Raw genomic sequence first — 23,798 nt, 5'->3', positions numbered from 1 at the left:
TTCACTCTTGGACGAGTTTGTTAAGTGCAAAAGAGAGAGAGGTAAATGCACATGCTGGTTAGTATTTAATTATTCAGCGTGTCAGTGGAGGACAGCATGGATACTCCAAACTCAGATTAATGCACCGTTCTAGACAGGGGGTGGAGGCGAGCTTACTGTGAATTTAACAATTTGTGAGAGAGCTTGTGAATGCTACTAGAAGAAAGATTTGTGTAGGAAGGCATTATAATCATTAGTTAGGGATTAAAGATGAAGTGAGCGAAACAGGTTGGGTATATTAGTCATTTGTACATGCTTGTTTGAGTACTCCCCTAGTGTATGACGTTAATTAGTCTGCATTAGGAGTGTTCTTGCTGGGCCACACAAGAGGGGAATATCGGGAAATCATATTCATGGTTCATAAAGCGATGCCTTTGATCATGAATTTTGACATCTCTTCAGATGCATCAATTATTGAAAATTATCTATTTTTATTTTCCAGGCTAAAACCACAAACTGCTTTTCAGAGCCAAGCACATAAGCTCATGTTTTTTTTTTTTAAGTTAAATGAGAGGAAGGGCTGCCAATGTAATATAGGACACCGAGTACTCTGAATTTGCCTTGTTATTGCTGACCACACATGCTTGCCATCATCAAGCTGTTTTTCCTTCTCTATTACCTGTTCTCCAAACTCATCTTCCTGACTGATGTCTACCACCCTCTCTGTCTTCTTTTTGTCCACCAGGGAGTCTATAAGGACCGTGTTATTATATCACAGCTGTTACGCTTGCCCGAACCCTCCACCCCCACCCCCAAATGACCCAAAACTGAAAACCTCCCATATGCATTCGGATTTGATTTTCTACTTTACACCTCATTACCCCTAGAAGTCATGAGATGGGGAGTTTTTCTTATTTTTCCTGAAGGCACATACGGGCGTCTTGGCCCAGTTTAAATTTCAGCCTGTATACATATCTTATGACATTATATCAATAATGGTTTGTCATTTTTGCTTGAGAAATGCATTTTATATAAAGCGACTTTCTGTTACGTTCAGTACATAATGTTCAGGTAAAAATGGTCAATTTATAAAGCATTACATTAGGCATAAATCATTCTGGCTGAAGGCATTGATGGAAGACTAGAAAAGCATTTAAATATAATGGTCTGGTAATGTCTTCATATGGCGTGAAGAGCTGTTTGCTATGTGAGCTGTTTTTAAAAAAGTTTTTAAAACAAATAGTTTGTTCAGACCAAGAAACACCTGAAAGCAGCAAATTTGATTTGGTTTTCTGTTTGTCTCTCTGCAGAGCAGCCCGTGCATTTGGAGAATACCTTTCTAACACGCACCCTGAGAACCGCAACGGATCAGGTTAGGTCCATTTCACCTCCATTTTATTTCTTTTCGTAAGGCTCTTGAGTGTTTTATCACTTACAGTAGTAAAGCAGTTTTACTTTGACATTCATTCCACCTCGTACCACTCACTCTTATTTTTGACTTTGTCGTCTGCCACTTAAGATTTTACCCTCCTCAACCCCAGCCCTTCACAGGCCAGCCTTTATTTAATTGCTCATTAGAGAAGAGCTTTATTGCCAGTTTACTGTCTGCCCTCCTGTTGTCAAGCCGCAATGGATGAGCCACACTAAGAACAATGTGTTTCTCTTGTCTCTCTCTTACTCTCTCCTTCTCCAGACCATTTGCTTTCTGACACCTTTACTGGTCAAGACACGGACTCTCCAGACATCAGCCGACTAAACAACAACAACAGCCTCCAGCCGTACTCCCATCACAGTCTCATAGTCAAACCCCTTCAAGAAGAGCTTCAGCCAGGTAGCCAGTCCACCGCTCTTTCTACTACCTCCAAGCGTCGTCTTTCTGCAGAACGCAGTCTTTCTTCTGAGGACCAGCAGAGGAGGTGCACAGAGAACTCGTTGAAACCAGCACGCGTCTACACTATTACCAGAGAGCGAGATATGCTTGGCGGAAAGGGAACCGAGGAGAGCTTGGAACTGGAAGTGTTAAAGAGTACCGGCGAGCCATCGCGCGCCAACGCTCCAGCTAACATACGTGGCAGCCATCAACGTGGAAACAATAGCCACAACCATCAACATCACTATGGCCACGCCCCTCTGACACAACCATTGCAGACCTCAGGGAGCGCCCATAACATCCAGGACTGGGGATCTAGGCGGAGCAGGTCAAGGGAGGACTGCACCCCAGATTGTGTGGCCTGCATTCGACCACACTGCCAGAGCCAGCGGTCTTTGGACCTTGAGACCTCAACATCACACATGAACAGTGGCAAGCATCACAAGAAGCTGGAGAGGATGTACAGTGAGGACCGAGGGTCATCTGAGGACAGAGGTGAGGAGGTAGCAATGGAATTTTTTTTATCACTGAATAGTAGTTTCATCATGAGATTCAGTGCCTGTCTCATGTGTTTTTGTTCGCAGAGGAGCATCCCAACAGTTGGTTCCCTAAAGAGAACATGTTCAGCTTCCAGACTGCGACCACCACAATGCAAGCGTGAGTACACGTGGGAATCCATGACATCACAGCTTTTCTTCCGTTTTTTATGAATGGATGGTATATTAAGCAGACTTGTCACTTAATGCTGGGTACACAACAAAACAATTTTTACATCTTATAAGATTTTCAAAATGTGATAGACCACAAACACAAGAAAAAAAATCCTAGATTTAACCGTTTTGCTCCTATAGTGTGTGGTCTGCCATGATGTGCCAAATACAGCACACCACACACAAACAGATTTTCGACCAGAGTCTAGACTGTGAACACAGGAAATTCAGAGGACTTCAGATTACGCATGGCAGACGATCTGCAGGAAGAAATCTCAATGATAGTGTTTGGAATGATTTTTACAGAAAATCAATTTTTACAAGAAAAGGATTTGTGTGAAGTCATGGAGACAGCGGGAACATGGTCTGTACAAGTTCACTTTGAATCAACTTCACTTTGTACTGTGTCATGACTGCATCTGTCTTCCATCATTTCGCTTTCTGATTGGATATTGTTTCGTTTCACGTGATAATTTAAAGAGCGTGCGCACGTTTGTCCTCGGGGTTCCCCCCACACATCAGGATTTCTGATTGTGAATCTTAAACATGTTTAATATTTATGTTTCCAATCGGGGCGGCTCCGACGTTCTTCCGATCAGGTTCAGACTTAACACACCTCACACCAAGGGGATATCTGATAAGATAATCTGTAGAACCATCAAGATAATCGGGACATAGCTAGGATTGTCGGAGGGGGGGAAATGGGCCCAAAATCGGCCTGATTATCTTTTGGTGTGTACCCAGCATTAGTTGTCTTTACTCAAGCATGTGGGAGAACAGGAGGTATTATTTTTATCTTTCTATCTTTTCTTTCCCTTTCTGTTTTATGTTCTTTTTCATTTTGGTCTTTTCCACATTTTTTGTCTGTTTATCTTTTTTCTTTGTCTTTTCTGTTTTTCCCCTCTTTTTATGCCCGCTTCACACTACAGGATCTTTTTATCTGTTACAATAGTCACCGTGTCAAACTATGCATTTTTGGCTCCTTAAAATCTTGAAGTGGCTTTATCTGTCTTTTTCTGTCCCTTTTTCTTTCATCTTTTTCTATTTCTTAATCTTCCCATTTTATCTGTCGCTTTTCTCTCGCCGTCTTTCTCTTCAGCGTTTCATTCAGGCTTCATTATTCATTGTGCAGAAGTTCTTGCTCAGTGTGAATGTTTAATTATCACCTGTCGCACAGAAGTCTTAATAACAGAGCCCACTAGTTGAGACGCCTGCTGATGTTCAGTCCACCAGCCGGCATGCATGTTTTCTCTTCAACCTCTCGGTGCCCTCCCACCTCATCATCTGGTGTCACTTCTCTTGACATTTCTCCTTCCTTTTCCTCGCCATCGTCCTCTCTGAGAATTCATTGCTGTGTCTTGGACTACCTAATTCACTTTCACTTCAGATTTACTCATTTCTTCCCTTTGCTTACTTCTAGTTGACACCTGCACCTTTTCATTTTGTGTGAAATGTCAGTGTTTTTTTTGTCTTCTGTGGTTGGCTGAAGAACTGCCATTTATAGTGATAATTGAGTTCAATGGGAAGCGATGAAGAGGGTGGTGATCTTTTCATATTAACTGACCCAGTGCTAACACATTAAAGACACTTTGTGTTTCCTTACTATGTGGTTGCTTACAATGGTTAAAGGTTTTCTTTTTTTTTCTTTCTGTCTTTCCGGTTCTAAAGAATATCGTAAGTATGTCTTTAACATTGGTCCACTGTTTTAAACAGTGAACACACCTCATCTCATCCCCACCCTCTGCTCCTCTGTGCTGCTGCTTTTCCTGTCCTGTGTAAAACTCTCACTCCACCAGCATTGGACAGAGTGTTTGAAGTTATGGAGAAACTCACAGAAAAGCTCTGTTTCAAAAACCTATGAGCTACCTTGCTGTCTTACTGCCTACTAAAACATCATGATAACTATAAAGGAGCCTTGCATACAATTAACGCTTGACTCAATAGTCGAGGCTATACATTTAGAAGGTTAAAGCTAAGCTAACGATACTATTTATCTTTTAAATACAAAAACCTATTATTTAAAAGTCCCCCTGTGGTAAAAAAAAGTTTTATTGTTATTGATATGTCTATGTGAGTTCTTCATATGCTTTAAAGTAGGGTTGGGTTATTGATTCAGATGTTCCAGATCGATTCGGTTTCGATTCACAAGCTATCAAATCGTTTCGGTTTCAATTCTCGATTCAATTTTCGTATCGGGTTCTCGGGTTGGTTTTTATACTCGATTCAACTCAATGAATATAGATTTAATACAAATACTATATTAATAAAAAAGAACAGTGAACAGCAGTTTAAAAGTAAGTAATTAACAAAAAGAAATTAAAAGCCACAACACTATCGCCGTTGGCTTGCTTGGGGCGGGTCTATCAAAAGAAGGTCCAGATTCTATTAGAGTAGGGGCGTATTTGTTTAGGTGATTTCAAATATAAACATTTGCTTTCAGAGATCATTCACCCTGTCTTTAATATAATGCTTAAAGATGAGCTTTAAGTGATAAAACTATCAACTACAGGGGGACTTTAATTTTTTTTTATTTACTTATTTTTATGTTGAGTATTTTTAAACTATGTTAAATGAACACTTAATTAACATGTTCCTCAGCTGTACATTAGTGCTCAGTGCTTTTAAATGCTGTCTATATTAGCGGCTTTTGAACATAGCCATGTTATACCATTAGTAAGTCATACATGTAGTGTTCAGTATAGCTCTCATATTTTACTTTTTTGTATGAAGAGGTAGCATTGATGTGACCTAACATCTGAAACTTCTTGTACTGTAAATGCACAGTTTTAATAGAAATTACACTTGCCTATATCTTGAATATCAAACATGAGGACAAAACGCTGGATTGAAGGATTGTCTGTTTCCATCACAGTGTTAAATATTACATGCAAAATATATAAATAGAGCCTGGATGTACCCCAGAAAAGTCACTCATCTCAAGATTCGTGCAGACTGTAACCAATCTGTTAGGTTTCTTAAAGATTTCAAGCTCTAATCACATCCACACTCACTGACTTAAAATTACAGACACATGCACTGTCAAATTTTGGCCTCTGACTTTTATTAACCTCATCCGGTGAGGTCAAACATCAGCTGTCAATTTTGATGGCTATATCTTCTGTCACCCTGTCAAAAACAGAATATATATGACAGACCTGCATGCAGTCACATTCACATACACACACAAACTGGATGTAATAATAGATTTTTATCCTCTGTGCTGGTTGGTTAATGAGTGTCTGTTACACTTGACCTCCTTGTGGTTGTAATGTTTAGCGTGTATTTGTGTGTGTGTGTGTGTGTGTGTGTGTGTGTGTGTGTGTATGGTTGTGTCTAGTTGACCTGTGGGTGGTGATCAGAACCTTTCGGCTTGAACCTACTCTAAACTTTCCCTTTGCACTGTTCCTTGTGCGTGCGTACACACCCACAGCCTATAACGTTATGCCGGTCCCAGCAGGGCATTCCGGGGAATTGCAGAGCGAAAGAGGAGGAAAAGAGAGCAAGAGGCCACCGCACTGATAGAGAGGTACTGTTTCCTGCTCCATTGTCCTGTGTCCAGGCCACACCCTTATATACATATTGCAGCTCTCTCCCCGTTTTAACTCGAACACAAGGATCTGATTTGGCCAATTTAATTTCTACATTAAACATAGTTTAAGCCCCATGCTAACAGTTTTTAAAAATGCATATGCACATGATCTTATATGATTTGCTAAGGACTTACAGTGCATTTCAGCTATATATTTTATCATGATGTGTGTCCTCTGGGAATCGAACCCACAACCTTATGCAATGCTCTACCGGAGCACTTAAATGAACTGTCAAACATGAAACAAACTGCTGTGTAGTGTTGTTGTGTGTTTAACCTTTCAGGACTTAAAAGTCCACTCCTCCGCAGTACACTGCCGAGCTGTCCTTTTCTCCCTCCCCGACTGCACATTGACCTGTAGAGTCGTGATGTTAGGCTTATTGATCTGAACCATTAAAAACACACCAACCTGAGCATACGTGCGTGTCTGTTTGACTGTTCGGATCAATAGGCCAATCGAATTACTCGGGTTCCAGTGCCTGAAGTGTGTCAGTCGATATAGCTGACAAATGAAGACCTTCGGAGTTCTGCTTTCCAGTCAAGTGTCACGCGGCACACTGACGCCATATGCGAGATGAATAACTCAACTGCAGATTTGATTTTGCCTGGCCCGGGTGGCTTACATATTTAAACACACACCTTCTAATTGACTCGCTGGCAGCTTTATCATCAAAAAGTCATTCAGCGTAATTTTGAATTAGAGGAGATAATCAGTCCACAATGGACTGAAGGTAGACTAAATGGAGAGATATGATCTTCAGCCTCTCAGTAATGTCTCGAGACTCCTCTGTGGTATTTTAGGGTGTTGTGCAAAAATCTGAAAGAAGATAGTGTTTCATGTCATTACTGTAAATGCCTGTTTCCTCTGTAAACACCTCGGTTTTGGTTGTAACATTTAATTTATGCATTTGGCAGATGCTTTTATCCAAAGTGACTTAAAGTGCATTACAAGCTCTACATTTTTTATCATTATGCATGTGTTACCTTTAGTGCTGCTAACACAAGCTTTTGAATCTGAGACGCAGGAATATATTTACTGTTGTAAAAACACAACATGCAGATGAGGTTTTTTCTTTATTGTTCACATTTGAAGAAAGTGGGATGTACACTAAACCAGGGCTTCTTACACTGGCAGAAAAAATTGTCCCAAGCTGTTACTGGGGCTGTACCCTTTAAAAAGGTCCTTATCGAGAGGCAACCTTCCGATCTCTATGATGAAGCCAACGATGAAGTGCAATTCATCAACTGGCCACTAGAGGCCAAGGAGTTAAATCCAATAGACCACCATGTTAAAATGCCCAGTTTACAGCCTGGTATGAAAAGTGTTTTTGGTCTATAGAGCTAATTTTGCCCTTCATGACAACTGTGAAGGGGGTGATTTTTTTGTAACTCATCTATTTCAATTATATTAAGCCTTAAAGTTCTGCATAATTAAGGGCGTGGCCATTTGAGTGACAGTTGAACAGCCACTGCTGACACTAGAGTCGAGCTAGGGGGGAGTGGTTTTAGCAACCAGACACCTCAGCTTCACCTATGCCCTACTTCTTTACCCATTTTTGGTTATCTGCGAGTGATGCACAGTGTACCGTCTACTATTGGCTTCAAAAAAGCTCTTCACAAACCTATGGGTGATGTCACGGACACTACGTCCATATTTTTTACAGTCTATGGTCCTGATACTGTATGTACGGTTTAGGTACAGATACATTTGGAAACAATATGTACCTTTTATATACTAATTTGAACACATTTGTGGTACAAAACATTTAACTGTACCTTTAAAGGTACAAAATAGGTCCAATATTGTACCCCAAAAAGTACAACATTTCAATGTGTTGTATACCCATTAATGGATTCAAAACTGAACCTTTGAGGGTACACCCCAGTGACAGAAAAGGTACAATTTTAAACCTTTTTTCTGACAGTGTAGGGAAAAACTCTTTTGACCATTTTGTCTGATAAAGAACCAGGTTTTATCGGTTTTACCCCAGGACTGGTTTTGTTTTACATTGCTGTACATTAGATACTGAATGGTGACCCAGCACAACATAATCTAAATATAATGGATTAAAATAGATTTTATATACAATTATTTTAAGATCATTATAAAGCGAAATACAGTGCATTCAGTCTGTAAATGTTTTATCATTATGTGTCTTCCCTGTAGATAAAATATTTTGGCACAAAGTTGTATAGTTGGCCTTTATGAACCTGTATTCAATATAGCCTGGGCCCTGTTTTCTTGTACCTTGTGTTGATTTCAAGGTTTTGCATTAATTTGTAACACAACCTGGCAATGCTGTCATTGTCCTAACCTGCACTTTAAATGCACTTTGTGATAAACAACAAAAAAGTAAAGGACGATTTTTCCCATCTCTTGTTAAAGTTTATCTCTATCAGTCAGTCTGTCTTTTCTTGTTATTAAGAATATGATTAATTTCTCTGCCGTCTGTGACATTCTCAAAAATGACCCCATGACCTACCGGTAGAAAAGCACTGCAAGAAATCATCCGTTTTTCAGAAACTCTAAGCTATATTTGTTATGCACAGTGGTGGTTGTTGTCTAATTTATATTCTTTGCATAAAAAGCAATGGGTCAGGATTATAGGAAACTACTAAATAATAAGCATATATACATTTAGTTATACATAACTATCAGAATCAGCATATCGCACAATCTGACTTATCTCTCTATTTTAAGAGATCTCTAAAAACTGGAAGTGACCATCAGAGCGTTTAATTAAAAACGGCTCTCCGGAAAGATGTAGTTCTCTTTATGTGTCCTTTTTTCGAAACTTGATGAAGATATGCACTCCTTCCTTGTCACTCCGCCTAATGACTCTGACAGAAGTTTAAAGGGATGTCAGCAAGATGGACATATGCAGAAAAGCAATTCTGACAACAGATGCAGATGCATTGTCACGGAGCTCTTTGTAATAGGAGGAAGATATTAAAAAAGCATGTATCTCTTTTGTGAAATATTCACGTTGGTGGATTTGATTAGATGCTCACATAACAGCACAGCTACATTAAAAAGTAACCGGTGCTATACATCAATGCACTGAAAGAATATTAGGTATCGTGCGCTGGATTTTGCTGGTTTAGGCCGCGTGCTGCAGCATATTGTGGTATTGCGCTGCAAAATTATACTTTCAGATAACTGATAACTGTAAGATTTGAACAGCTTGCCATGTGCTGGAAATGATATCTTGCTTATCAAATTCAATTTAGTTTTATCCAAGTACCGAATTGCCTCGTAATTCCTTACCTCCTGGTCCAGCTGTCATTTATTATAAGGGCGTGGACTGAATAAGCAGCTGTATTTTAAGTTGGTAAATGAGGACTGTCTACTTTTCCACACGCCTACTTTACTACAACACACTACGGCGTAACCATGGTGATGTGATGTGGAGTGCTAACAAGAGGAGAGAGTGAGAGTATGATAGAGAGGGTCAGCTGAACTTGCTTTGATTTTCTGATGTGCCAATTTATAGTAGTACATTTTGTGAGAAGATACAATGATAGTACGATGACAAATTATTTCAGTGTGAGAAAAACACCAGAAATGTACTGAGGAAGACAAGAAACACGATAAATATTGCATCAGTCACAGTCAAACTTTTTCAGATCTATAGCTTTCATTTTTGCTTTACACCCCCTAAGCTCATTTACACTTGGGGTGTATTGAGACACAATGTTGTAGATGGCATTTACTATACAAGAAAATTAATGGTGTACCAAGTCTTTTTATTTTTTACTTGGCTGTACTAAAATTATTTTGGACTTTATGGACCCCTCCACTAAAAAATTCCTCGTTGCACTTAAATTTTAATTATCAATTCATTTAAACTTTCTTGAGTAGTAAGGAGGTGCTATAAATTATAAAAAATTAAGTTGAATTAAATAAAATTGAATAAGCTTAAGTTATTTCAATATTATTTTTACAATTAAATAAATAACAATTAAATTAACAATACAAGTGCAACAAGGAAAAGTGGAAGCTCAAGCTGCTCTTCTTACTTCACAACCTAATTTCATTAATTTTCTCACTTTAACTGAAAAATTCAAGGTGAACGTGATTTTAAATTACTTCAATTATAATTTTGTAACTTTTCATCCAAAAAAATTTACTAAAATTGAGAAAATTGAAGTTGAAAAAACTTTAATTGCGTTACGAATTACGTATTTTTTTTAAGTTGATCCAACTTTTACTTTTTTACAGTGTAGCATTGCTCACGTTCCTTGTGTTTTTGTCTATCAGTGACTAATAGTATTTGTCTTGGTTATGTGATCTCAACATGGCAGCATCCATATATACCAGCTCATTTATTACAGAGAATTTGTTAGGAATATGTTTTTATGGTGTACACTACGGTTGACATATAACTTCAAACACTCATCACTGTGTCCATACTCAGGCATGGCTAATGATATCATGTATAAATGGTTTGGTTTTAAGTTTTTAACATTTCCATTTTTGTCTCCTCCTTCTCCGTCTCCCATTTTTCTTGTGTTTTTTCTCTTGTGTTGTTCATCCCTTTACAATCCACTATGCTTCTGCAAATCCTTTCTATCCCAGAAACTTCCGAAAGCACCTGAGGATGGTGGGCAGCAGGCGGGTTAAGGTCCAAAGTAAGTATTTGCAGATATCTGTGGGTGTGTGTGTACTTGTTTGCGTTTTTAGATACGTGTGTTTTTGTGTGTGTCTGAGTATAACTGCCGATACAGTATACAGTATGTTTATGTGTGCTCTTATGTTTAAAGGGGATATATCATGAAAATCTGACTTTTTCCTGTTTAAGTGCTATAATTGGTTCCCCAGTGCTACTATCAACCTAGAAAATGTGAAAAAGATCAACCCAGTAACTTAGTTTTGGTAAACCATTCTCTGCAAGCATGTAAAAAATAGCTAATTGAAATCTGGCTCCCCTTGTGATATCAGAAGGGATAATAGCGGCCCTTAATCTGCACTATCCAACCACTACACTGCTATTTAGTGAAGAGATCAGCTCATTTGCATTTAAAAGAACACACCCTAAAATGCAAATTTTTGCTCACACCTACAAAGTGACCATTTTAACATGCAATTATAAATTATATGGTATTTTGAGCTAGAACTTCATGTACATACTCCTGGTGACACCAAAGATTTGACAACCTAAAAAAGTATTGTAAAATGTCCCCTTTAAGTCAAAGTTTGTGCTGTTAGCGTGTTTGTCTGATTTCATCTTAAGTCGTCTGATTGCAAATCTTATATGCAAATAAGTGAACATACCATTGCTTGACAATAATTCATGGTGTCAGATGAATTCAACACATGCTTCAGACATTAAGAAAACAAAACCATTCTGCTCTTGTCTGATAGTGACATGGTTTAGTCTCTGTAAGATCCTGCTTACACCTGGGGACCCAAATGTTGATGCCTCCCACGAGCCAGATTTTAATACCAGGTGTAAACAGTCAAGTGCCAATCTCATCTCCCTCTCATCAATAATGGACACAGTATATATGTGATGAAATTGATTTTTAGAGTTAGACAGTCTAAAACAGATAAAACCTCAAACATGTCACATCAGTTCAGACTCAGAGCCAAGTGTGTGTGTGTTGAAGAGCAGCGTGTGTGATGCTTTCCTCCTCCGCTTTATCATTAGCATTTACTGATCGCAAAGCGAAGAGCTTTAGCCGCTCCTGGAGTGACCCCACCCCTGTCAAGCCCGACTCTCTTCATGACTCCAGAGACAGTGAGTCCACACACACTTTGTCTTTATCTGATTTTATCACATCATTGGTCACTCATGCACAGGTGGATCTCACAAACCCTGTCAAGTATATGTCCTGTTCACATTTAAGCCCTGTTAAAATATATATGCTGTAAATATACCAAGAAAATGAGGCATATTTTAGGACATTTACTGTAGGATTTTTGCATTGCATCACAGTAATGAGGACTAAAGGTGGTGATGTGCTTATTTAATAAAAATGTCACAATGCAAAAAATCTTAATGGTCCTAAAACAATGCTTCTTATGATTTCTGTTACCACTCGTGTGAGATCCATCAATCAGATGCACATACTCAAAGCAAAAAAGAAAATGCCTAAAAATACACATGTACGCTTTTGCTAACATTCTCTTTGTCTGTGCACCCTACTGTCTGCATTTGTTCTGTGTTTTAAACATAACACTAAAAGCCTTTACTTGTTTTGCTCTGACCTCTTTAGATCTCTTTCTCACAAACAAGAGTGTGCACGCATGTTAAAACCCATTGCATGAATTATACAATGCATTTTGTATAGACCCGTCATCTTATCTGTTTAGTCTGAGTGTGTTCCTGCGCGCATGTTCTCATCCCCAGGTGGAGACCTTCAGGCATCATCTGGCAATCTGGATGAGGAAGACTGTAATGATGTAGACTGGGAGGAAGAGAAGGAGATGGAAAGAGCGGCCTGCGAGGGTGACGATTTCATCCCACCGAAAATCATGGTGCGTTGATCCTACTCATTACACGCTGGCTTTTTATCACAGACGGCCTTATTAATAAGCATGTGTTCTATTCATCCTCCATTCAACAGCTAATTTCATCCAAAGTACCAAAGGCAGAGTACGTACCGAACATCATCCGCCGGGACGACCCGTCCATAATCCCTATTCTCTACGTGAGTAGAATATATTGATGCAGTCACGAACGAGATCAAAGTTTTGATTATCTAGTACAAAGACCCTTATGTTAAACAGTGCTAATGATCTCTTCCAGTCAGCACTCTCATGTAAGGTTTAGTAGTGCAAATCATCATCATTTGAGATTGCCTTGGCAACTGCATTGTAATGGAAAAGTAACTGATAATATATAATGATAAAACGTCATCTTCTAAACCAACCATCTCTAAATTACTGCTTCCTGTTTTACGTCTGTCCACAGGATCATGAACATGCAACCTTTGATGATATATTAGGTATGCTATCATAAGCGTGTTTTTTGCGTGTTTGTTTACTATGAAAATGCTGCATTGTAAATATATCCCCCCTCTTTTTCTCTTTCTTTTTATCTTCTCTCATCTCTGCTCTTCAGAGGAGATTGAAAAGAAGCTTGCCGCCTACAGAAAAGGCTGCAAAATCTGGAACATGCTTATTTTCTGTCAGGTACGAAAATTATGCTGTATTATTTGCATATCTGCTGTGCATGTGGTGTATGTGCATGTTATGTTGCAGCGTGTAAGTTGGCTCTCTGTGTTCTCCAGGGAGGTCCAGGCCATCTGTACCTACTGAAGAACAAGGTGGCCACGTTTGCTAAGGTAGAGAAGGAAGAGGACATGATGCAGTAAGTGGTCACCTTCATAAAGCCAAAGTTAAATTACAAATATCTATATCTAAAATATGCATCTTCTGTCTTTGAACGTCTGTATGCAGGTTTTGGAAGAAACTTGGCAGATTTATGAGTTTATTAAATCCAGAGCCAAACCTCATCCATATTATGGGCTGCTATGTGCTTGGAAATGCTAATGGAGAAAAGGTAGATAATGTTTAGTCCCCTCGTACTCTTTTTGGTGTTACTGTTTCATGTCATAAGCGTTTTCACCTCCCCAGAGTTAAACATTTGATTCTTACCGTTTTGGAATCCATTCAGCTGATCTCCGATTCTGGCGTTAGCACTTTTAGATTATCTTAGCATAATCCATTGAATCTGATTAGACCATTACCATCGCGCTAAAAAATTAACTCAAAACTTGACTCTTCTGTGGTTTCATCGTGTACTAAGACCGACGGAAAATTAAAAGTTGCGATTTTTTAGGCAGCTATGGCTCGGAACTATACTCTCATTCCGGCGTAATAATCAAGGACTTTGGTGATGTAACATGGCTGCAGCAGGCGTAGTGATATTACGCACTGCCCGAAAATAATCCCCTGTTATTAAAAGGTAACCATGGGGACTATTTTCGGGCAGCGTGTAATATCACTACACCTGATGTAACTACAGAAGAGTCAAGTTTTAAATAGGAAATATATCGAAACACCTTGGTAATTTTTGAGCGTGATGCTAATGGTCTAATCAGATTCAATGGATTGTGCTAAGCTATGCTAAACGTGCTAGGCCAGACCCGGAGATCAGCTGAATGGATTCCAAAATGGTCAGAATCAAATCTTTAACTCTATGGGAGCTGAAAAATGAGCATATTTTCAAAAAAAGTGGACTGTCCCTTTAAAGATGCATATTACGATGAGAAATAGGAGGAATGAGATGGGGACATACTCAAATTTGTATTTTCCCACACGACATCTACTAAACGTCAACCAGTGTTTACAGCAGAATTGAATTTATACTATTTTTATCCTGTATGTACATAATATTCTTTTAGAGATTTAGCGCTCTTGGGTGAAGTGCGTTTAGGGTCAAGTTTTGATATTATGGAAGGAGATGAAGGTGGCAGATTGACAGCCAACTGTTCTGTGAGTGACAGATAGATAGTCTGTCACCCTCCAGCCCCCGCACAACTCTGCCTCGCATACGCCACACAAACACACAAACATAGAGAAACGAACACAGAGAGTCTCTTAGCGATCACACCGCTGGTCATTGCAGCTCTGGGCATGCAATCGATTGTGTCAGCCTGAATAGGAGGCCTGAATCAATGCCCCTTACAAAAATACTGTGGTGGTACTATTGTGCAGTGATGGCATCAGATAGTGCTAACTTTGTATTTTGAAACAGTATATACGTGGTCATATCTTCCATCTTTTTTAAAGTATATATCATATATTTGTCTATCACAAGCATATTTTAATATTGTTGAACATCATTTCGACATTAAGGGGTAGAGCTTTGCTGTGCCTCTGTAGGCAGTGTTATGGTGGTCTTGTAACATGAGGAGAAAAATTATCCTTATATGTGTTGTTTTAGTTCAATCTAAATGCATGCTCCAGTTCCTTTAATGTCTGTACAGTTTCTGGACAGAGAAATCAATAAAAATATGAGCAATGTCTCCGGACATGTGCTTTTTTAACTCGCGCCACGTTGTACAACCTCAATGGGAACACAGTGAGATATCTGTGAGACTTTATTTACTGATGAAATGTTACTTTAGTAGTTAGTGGTCTTTATATTATTATTATATTTATTTTGCTTTATTTGGTAACACTTTACTTGAAGGGATGTTCATAAGACTGACATGACACCTTCATAATCATGACATGACATGTGTCTTGAACATGAAGGAGATTTTATGCACGTTTATGACAACTGTCATTAAGTGTCATTCACTTAATTATGTAATTTTTAATGCAAAGATGACATCGTTTGAGATGTCTTTGTTATGACAACTTGACATAAACCTATACCTCATAATTTGCATGACATAAACATGACATAGCAGAATAATTATCAAACTTAAGAAACGACCTAGATAACTTGATCTTCCTCACACAGAGGGTTCTGAAATTTTCTTTAACTCTTTAACTCTTTAATTAATTTAATCAATTTTTGTTTTTCCAGCTATATGGACCCAACGCTGCATGGCTTAACCCATTGTAGTACTGTTTTCATTTTATATTAGGTGAATCGGTCTCCAAATGCAATCAAATACAATTTTATCCATTTTAAATATTATTATATTGGATGATTAATTTTATTTCTTAAACACTTGGAGGAAACTTTAAAAAACATTATGAACTGAAGAATATTCATGATGCTGTTATAAAACTATTTGACAGAGGATTAATAGTTAATTAAATTTGTATGACAAATTATTTTTGTACCACTGTAGTTGAGGTCAAGAAAAATATTCATTACACTGTTATAAAACTATATGACAGAGTGTTAACACTTAAGTCTTATGATCACCCCTTCAAGTAAAGTGTTACCCTTTATTTTAGTGTTCAAAATTATTCACTGCCCCCCTGCCAGATACCTGATAAACAAACCACAATACAGTCTGTTGATTGAAGTGGCCACAATTACCTGATTGAAGTGCGAGTAAATGTGCCAGGTTCAAACCCCAGAGCTTACACTCTCACGCAGTCTTGTACCTTGTATTTCTGCAACTTAAGCAAACCAGTCAACCGGTTTCTGCAGGCAGGTCTACAGAGAGCAAAATAAGAACTTGGAGGCTTTTTTGCTGGATTTAGCAATTTTCCCCTACTGTTCACTTACACTGGCCTTTTACTTCAGAAGGTAAAGGTATAAGATGAAGTGGTCTCTCTATATATAGTTTCAGCATAAAGCATCCATGCAGCTCCATGTCAATTTCTCCTGCTTTTGTTCATTGCTGTATTGTTTCCGTCGGATAACAGTAATAAATTGTCTCATTGATTTGTTATTGTTAGCTGTGCCAAGACACCAGCAGGCGGCCATATATCTTGTGTGCTTTATACCGGAAAGATAAGTCTTTAGCAAATGCCTGTTTATGGCATGAATGTCGTTGTTGCTGTTGTCGGTTAACTATGTCTTGTCCAAAGAATTTGATGTTTTTTGCCAAAAAGCATGCATGCACTTAGTGGGTTTTGCAGCGAAAGGCAATCAAATTTGTTTAATACACTTTTAGAAAGAATGTGTTAAAACAACACATTAGTGTTGATTCTGGGACAACGCATTTATGTGTTTAAGCTAACATTCCTTCAAATATTAATGATTTCCCCAGCTTGCCTTATATTTGGCTCAAACTCGTTACTTAATGGAAGCACTTTGTTTGGTAATGGTTTGGAAATGGTCTGGCCGAAGAGGCAGACACCTCTTCCTTACTATAGGAAATCAAATGAATTATCAGACAGTGGATCCAGCAGGCTATCTGTGGCTTTTATGATTGATGAGAGAGTTGTAGAGTTGCTTCAAGAAAAGTAGATAAAAGACCAGATGAGAGATGAAGCTGACAGTGGCCAGAGAAACAGAAATCGAAGGACTGAGAGGGGGATAGCAGGAGGCAGTTAATGCACTCAGAAAGCTTTGTCATTATATGACGGATTTTCATCGGCATTACCAGATCCCCTCCAGCTCTGGTCAACCACAGCATGAAAGAACAAATTTAACTCTTCACCGTTTGCTCCTATTCAGTTCCCACTGGTCTGTATGGCATACAGTATATGCGTACTTTCAGTCAGATTACGTTTAGATTCATGCATTTGGTGGACTCTTTTATTTTGAAGTGACTCACAGAGCATTTAAGCTATAAATTATTTTGGTATGTGTGTTCTATGGCAGTGGTTCTCAAACTTTTTCAGCGTGTGGCCCCCCTTGTGTACGGTGCATTCCTTTGCGGCTTTAAAATTTTTTAAAGAAAATTTAGGACAAAACAGTTCTAAAATGTAACATTTTAAATCAACAAAAAATATTAAATTATACCTAGTAGTGCTGTTGGTTAGTTGGCTTATTTTTTTAGGTTTAATTACACAGAATTCATGATAAATGAATGTATTTTATAAAATGACATAAAACTGGGGCCCCCCTGGCACCATCTTCCCCAGTTTGAGAACCACTGTTCCAGGGATCAAACTTACAACCTTTTGCACTGCTGAGGCAATGGTCTACCAACTGAGCTACAGGATGAATGAACCTGTAGATGAATTGTTTTCTAATTGTAAAATAAGTTCATCAAAGTTGTCAAGAACGGGCATTGTTAAAAAAAATTATGAAAGGTTTTGATCCTTTACAAATGTTAAATTTGATGTTACGTTTTTAACATTTTGGCTTTTAAGTCTCTGAGATGAACTCTTTTGTGCCAAATATTGTAGCAGTCTAAGCACATCTTAACAGGATATGAGTTTAACAATTGTTAGGTCTTTGCTCATGAATATTAATTAGCTAAGGTTACTGTACAGTCTATGTATATGACATAAGAATCTTAAAGTGACACTCCACTTTTTTGAAAATATGCTCATTTTCCAGCTCCCCTAGAGTTAAACTTTTGATTTTTACCGTTTTGGAATCCATTCAGCCAATCTCCGTGTTTGGCGGTAGCGGTACCACTTTTAGCATAGCTTAGCATAATCCATTGAATATGATTAGACCATTAGCATCGCACTAAAAAATAACCAAAGAGTTTCGATATGAAGAGTTTGGTTCCAAAACGCAATAGTATCAGGTCAGTATTTAAAAGTAAATTCTTAATTTTATGCAAAATCCAATATCCGCCGTGTTATTCCGTCATCTTTTCTCCCTTTTTTCCCAAAATGCAATAAACGCCACTCCTCCTTTTCTACAGAATGCAATAAATCCGCTCCACAAATTACAGAGCACCATTCAACGCAATGTAAACAAACAATGGCGGCGCGTTGAGTACACAGAGTCCTAGTTTTCCTCATCTACTCTGTACTTCGTGATGTCAACAAACAAACAAAAACGAAATAATACTTTAATGGCATTGATAAACCTGTGGTGGTTTTCTGTGACGGGAAAGAAATGTAAGCCATCAACATCTAATAATTTACGCGAGAGGCACTAGGGAGACGATCGCTTGTTCTCCCGACAGCATCTAGCTTCACTCATGCTAACACATTGACCCCATGGGATCTTATGAAAAACTTTCCAAAATTTTACTCAAAGTCAACGAGAATCACAGCTGATCGCTGTGAAAAATGTTAAGCGACGACATCAAGTATAACCGCAGCAATGACAGTGTTCCTAATATGACAAAGTAAGTGTTTTGATTAATGCCATAAATGTTTATTTTTTTAATCAGTGTGTACAACTGTTCAACTAAATGAATATAAAATGGCAAAAAATGAATGCACATTTTGCACATCGATTGAATAGATTTATAGCTTTTTTTAATGGTCTAATCAGATTCAATGGATTATGCTAAGGTATGCTAAAAGTGGTAGCACCATACCCATAGATCGGCTGAATGGATTCCAAAACGGTAAACATCAAATATTTAACTCTAGGCAACCGGTAAAATTAGAATATTTGTCACTTTAGTGTCACTTTAATATTCATATAATATTCAGGAGCTCGACCTTTGCCCTTGTTATGTCACAATTACAAAGATTATCTTTCCGACCCCATTCTATTGAACCAGAGGTGCCTTAAGCATAATTTTGTTGTTTTTTTTTGGGGGGGGGCATTGGAAAAATATTTAAGTTGTTATGTACAATCAAACTTTTTTGTTTTTAATAACTGTAAAACAAATGTACTGATATGACAAAACTTTCTCCCTTCCTCAGCTTTTTCAAAATCTCAAGCGACTGATGAAACCTCGAATCATTGATTTTAAGTCTCCTCTGGAACTATCGGCACAGGGTAAATATACTACACAACTACACACACACACACACACACACACACACACACACACACACACACACACACACACACACTAACAACCTATGCGCTGTCACTGTAATGCACTACCAACTGAGCTTAGCTACAGAAACACTGGATACTATATAATCCTATACTATACTATACTATACTGGTATGTCTGGTGAAAACTCATCAGAGTGTATTGTCGAAACCTTTGTTCAATTTGAACTTTGACCCTCAACACAATTTTCTCCATTGATTTAATGGTAATTATTCTTCAATTAAAACCTCATTAATGCTCCCACTGTTTCTGTCTCTTCGTTGGACCCAGGAGGTTCAACTCCCCCCCCCCCCCTTTCTCATCTTTCTTTGTGCCCTGTGGACCCTGCGTGGTTTGATTTGCACTGTTGAGGATAATTACCGCTGTTTTAAATAGAGAACTGTATTTAAAACGCCCACAAATCTCTGTAACCCTGTAACAATATTACACAGCGGATGGTGCAGTAGATGTGATATACTGCCTGTGGATTTTTTGTCAGATATATTTAGGAGAGCTAAAAATATTTTGCTCTCTCTGTTCTCAGGTAAGGAGATGATCGAGACGTACTTCGACTTTCGCCTCTATCGTTTGTGGAAGAGCCGCCAACACTCCAAACTTCACGATTACGACGACCTTCTGTGACATTCTGGCATCGGTTTAAGAAGCCTGAGAGGCAGGTAGCTTATACTTTAGGGCCCACGTGCCAACATTCTCCCCAAAGAGCCTGGGCAATGTCCTGAGGTGGAGGATGGAGAATGATTAGGATGGTGGCTGACATTGGGAAAATGTCCACCCTCAGATGTAACAGGAAGGGGGTTAGGTGCCGTATGTCCACCCCGTCCATTTGAACATTCAGCCAATGAATGAAAGAGGAACACTCGGTAGATAACGCAATCTTACCTTTTAGCCTTTGTTGAAGGTGTAGTAAATGTTTTTCCATTTCAGTGGGATAAACAAACACTGCGATAAGAAGATGAAAATATAAGAAGTGTTTTTATTTAAGGAACTATTTTAAGTAGCTGTGTTTGTGGTAAACTAGCAGGAATGGCGAAACAGGACTAAAGATTAATGTTATTCACTACAAGTGCAGGTAACCTGTGGAACTACATATCTGTTGTTTTTACACATCTACTCTATAAAATAACTACTGTAATTTGATGTTAGCATAATAATATTGCACATTTTAGTTTTTGAAGTACAGTAATGTTTTTCTAGGATTCTTGAAAGGAAGAAAAACTCAGGTTTCTGTTTTTTTACTGACATTCTTCTGTAGACGAGAGACAAAGAGAATAAAAGAGAACAGGTAGGAGAGGAAAGATTTGTTTTTTTACTCGAAAGGAAGATGTTTAGTAGTTACCTGAGTGGGTTTGAACTCATAATTGATATCTGTATCAGGGGCTTTGTGTAAGTTTTCTGTAGATTAAGTTTGTGGATCCATCGTCTACATTTCCATGAATTGTGTAATCATGTGTAATGTTAAGGCTGTGCTTATTATAGATTGATAAGTTTTGTCCTGTGGTGTCCTCCAATATTTAAAAACTACAAAACGTTTTAAATATTCTAACATCTTGAGCAGACATTGAATAAGACTTGAAAAAAATAATTTTGTTTAAATATAGACAACAGTAGATGATGAATTTTGCTTAGATTGCGTCATTATATTTCTCTAGCTGTGTTTTGTCACGTGCATTTATGTAGTTAGTGTTATTTCAAAAGCACTACTCAATCTCTTTGGTCTTTAATAGCATTCCTGTTCTATGGTGTTTTCTCTGTAGATGGAGAAAAGTGAATCATATCTCTCATTAGTCAAAGTGCAATATTTAAAATAGTAGTAGTAGTACTTAATGTTACTGTAAACACGTTCAAATATCAAGGTTGGCGTTTCACGCTTGCTTTTTAAAAATAGTATACAAGATAGTACACTTAGACTCTAAAGAAGGAGGATAATGTTCTCTAAGCTCTCGAATTTGGTGTGTGGGTGTTTTTGGACGCCCCAAATAGATAACAAGATAGATTGGTAGATGGATGTTCTTTAATGGTGGATTTTCAAGTGCCAGCAGCTGGTACAAAAACAGTCCAAGACATCTAACAACCGAGGAGAAAACATTGCAATATCTGTTGGCAGCAAGCAGAAAAGATATTTACTACACGCCTGAATTTGTGGGGTGGGTGTGCGCCTTTGTTTGTAAGAGTGGCGTTTGAGTTTAAAGATGTGGAAAAGGGCACTGAGATGTGATTTCATGCATCTGTGTTTGCCTTGTGTTGAGCCACGGTACTCTTTTCATCTTATGCAGCCACCCAGGAAATCAAATAAAGCATAAAAGCAAATCTGTGTATCTGTAAGTCCATCAGGGGAATGGATTATGTTCAGTTGTGATAAGATCAAAACAATTCAGCCTTTACTGAGCAAATCAAAGATTTGTGCTTGTCTTTATAATGTGTGTAATACAATTGTTTCATTACATCATATATTACATATGGTTCGAAAGCTTTGCGTTTTGCCTTTCAGGCTCATTTAAACTCATAAAACCATACTATATATATATATATATATATATATAGTGGGGGTAATAGGACTTAGCATTAGATTTATAAATCTTATTGTCTTGTGTGTTGAGGCATAAAGCCAATAAGAAATAAGTTTGGGGGATCTTTAAGCCTTCTGGATTTGTAAAAAAGGATGAAAGGTCTATAAAAATGAATGCTGCTCTTGCAATAAGATATTTAGTGTATGCCGTATGTCCTTGTGTTGATTATGTCACATGCATCACTAAAACCTTTGAGAGCCACTTAACATATTCATTACTAGGAGGAGCTTAATACATCATCTTGAACTTTAAAACTATTTTGTAGCAATAGACATTGTAACCTTAGCTGTATTATTTCTAGGAAAGACCGTACAGCTTGTTCTGTTGTCTGTATCTTTGGATGATGATTATGTTTTCAGCAGCCTACCTTTTTGCATAATGATGAGAGACTGAGAATGCCAAAAAGCCTCGGTGAAAGCTTCAGGCAAGGTTTCTTTCGTATTATGAAATAATGAATTTATTACTTGTGATGCTGTTATCTGGACATTAATGATTCCTGAAATATTATATTAATGTTTAGAGAGATGTATTGATTGTGCCCTTAGCATTTTATATAGCCAAAACTTGAAATAAGAGTTGAGCGTTCAGATCAGGTTCTCTTTGGTTTGATGAGGGACAGAAAACTTGCAGATTTGTTTTATGGCTGGACCATGTTACACTACTTGAAAATGTAAAATGTTTTATTTCAAGCCATTGGAATTTCTTCATTTCCCGCAGCTCTTAAGGTGACATCCTGCTGTTCGATGTGAAGTTGTTGATTACATTTAATGTGAAATGATTGACAGCATCATGATTGCACAGTTGGACTTTTGGGCTCATGATGTTTTTGAAGAAATATGTTTTTAAAAGGACTTCTTTTATTCTCCACAAAGCCTAATGTGTGGATCTGATCACTAAGCATTAAGCATCTTCAGTAGCAAGTATAATAGTTTTAATAGCCTATATTACAATAAGTGTAACGACTGTAAACATGTTTTCTTTGTCTGGCTAAATTGCCTAATATTTGACATAACAGTGTCTAGTTAAAAAACTAAATTGAGGAAACTTGAGGAAATTCGATTCTTCATCTTCTCATTTTGTTACTTAAAAATATTGGTTGTAGTTTCTAACTCTTTATTAGCTCACTATTTACTGAAGTTGTATTCAGGAAGATCATTTGCTGTAAAATTTTACTTTATGAAAAGGTTGTTTTTTTCCTTGTACAACCTCTTCACAGCAATGAACACTGGAAATGTTTCCTAATATGTTTCACAGTAAAATGTTCCCAGTTTTAAGTGTAATTGTGTCATGAGTCGTCTTTTCTTACTTTATATATGATTTTCAAATAAAAATAAATTTTCTGTAAATCTGTAAACAAAAAGTTAACAAAAGCTGTCACTGGGACGGTGCACTTTAAAAAGGTATTGGGGTGGTTTCCCGGACAGGGTTTAGATTAAGCCAGGACTAGGCATTAGATATTAGGGTATTTAAGCAGTTTTACGAATATACATCTTGAGACAAACCCATTGCAGTGACATATTTTAAGATATATGTTAATGCAAGTTGTTTTTGGTTAAGACACCTTAGAGATATGTACTAGTTTTGGTCTTAAAGGGCAAATCTGACTTTTCCATGTTTAAGTGCTATAATTGGGTCCCCAGTGCTTATATCAACCTAGAAAATGTGTAAAATAACAAACAAGTAACTTAGCTTTGGTAAACCATTCTTTGCAAGCATATGAAAAAATAGCTCATTGAAATTTGGCTCCCCTTGTGATGTCAGAAGGGGATAATACCATCCCTTAATCTGCTCTACAC

General features: G+C 37.8%; 1 protein-coding gene across 3 annotated transcripts in view; it reads left to right on the top strand.

Annotated features, from left to right (window-relative positions):
• nsmfb (NMDA receptor synaptonuclear signaling and neuronal migration factor b) overlaps nt 1-23,282 on the top strand; it is a 30,722-nt gene extending 7,440 nt beyond the window's left edge. Inside the window, exons 2-14 of one of the 3 annotated variants that reach the window (XM_065250271.1) lie at nt 1,295-1,351; nt 1,673-2,344; nt 2,434-2,506; nt 10,728-10,780; nt 11,800-11,889; nt 12,502-12,629; nt 12,719-12,802; nt 13,066-13,099; nt 13,216-13,286; nt 13,385-13,464; nt 13,554-13,656; nt 19,296-19,371; nt 19,959-23,282. In XM_065250271.1, coding sequence (XP_065106343.1) covers nt 1,295-1,351; nt 1,673-2,344; nt 2,434-2,506; nt 10,728-10,780; nt 11,800-11,889; nt 12,502-12,629; nt 12,719-12,802; nt 13,066-13,099; nt 13,216-13,286; nt 13,385-13,464; nt 13,554-13,656; nt 19,296-19,371; nt 19,959-20,056 — 1,619 coding nt within the window. In that variant the 3' untranslated portion in view covers nt 20,057-23,282. Of the gene's footprint in view, nt 1-1,289; nt 1,352-1,672; nt 2,345-2,433; nt 2,507-10,727; nt 10,781-11,799; nt 11,890-12,501; nt 12,630-12,718; nt 12,803-13,065; nt 13,100-13,215; nt 13,287-13,384; nt 13,465-13,553; nt 13,657-19,295; nt 19,372-19,958 lie in introns of all 3 variants that reach the window. The other 2 variants (XM_065250270.1, XM_065250272.1) reach the window with 2 other exon arrangements.
• Nucleotides 23,283-23,798: the final 516 nt, after the last annotated feature.

Source organism: Paramisgurnus dabryanus, chromosome 5 (genome assembly GCF_030506205.2).
Source record: "Paramisgurnus dabryanus chromosome 5, PD_genome_1.1, whole genome shotgun sequence".
In the NCBI taxonomy this organism is placed as follows: Eukaryota; Metazoa; Chordata; class Actinopteri; order Cypriniformes; family Cobitidae; genus Paramisgurnus; species Paramisgurnus dabryanus.
Note: the sequence above shows the minus strand (reverse complement) of the source record. Positions and strands in the feature narration are given on the sequence as shown.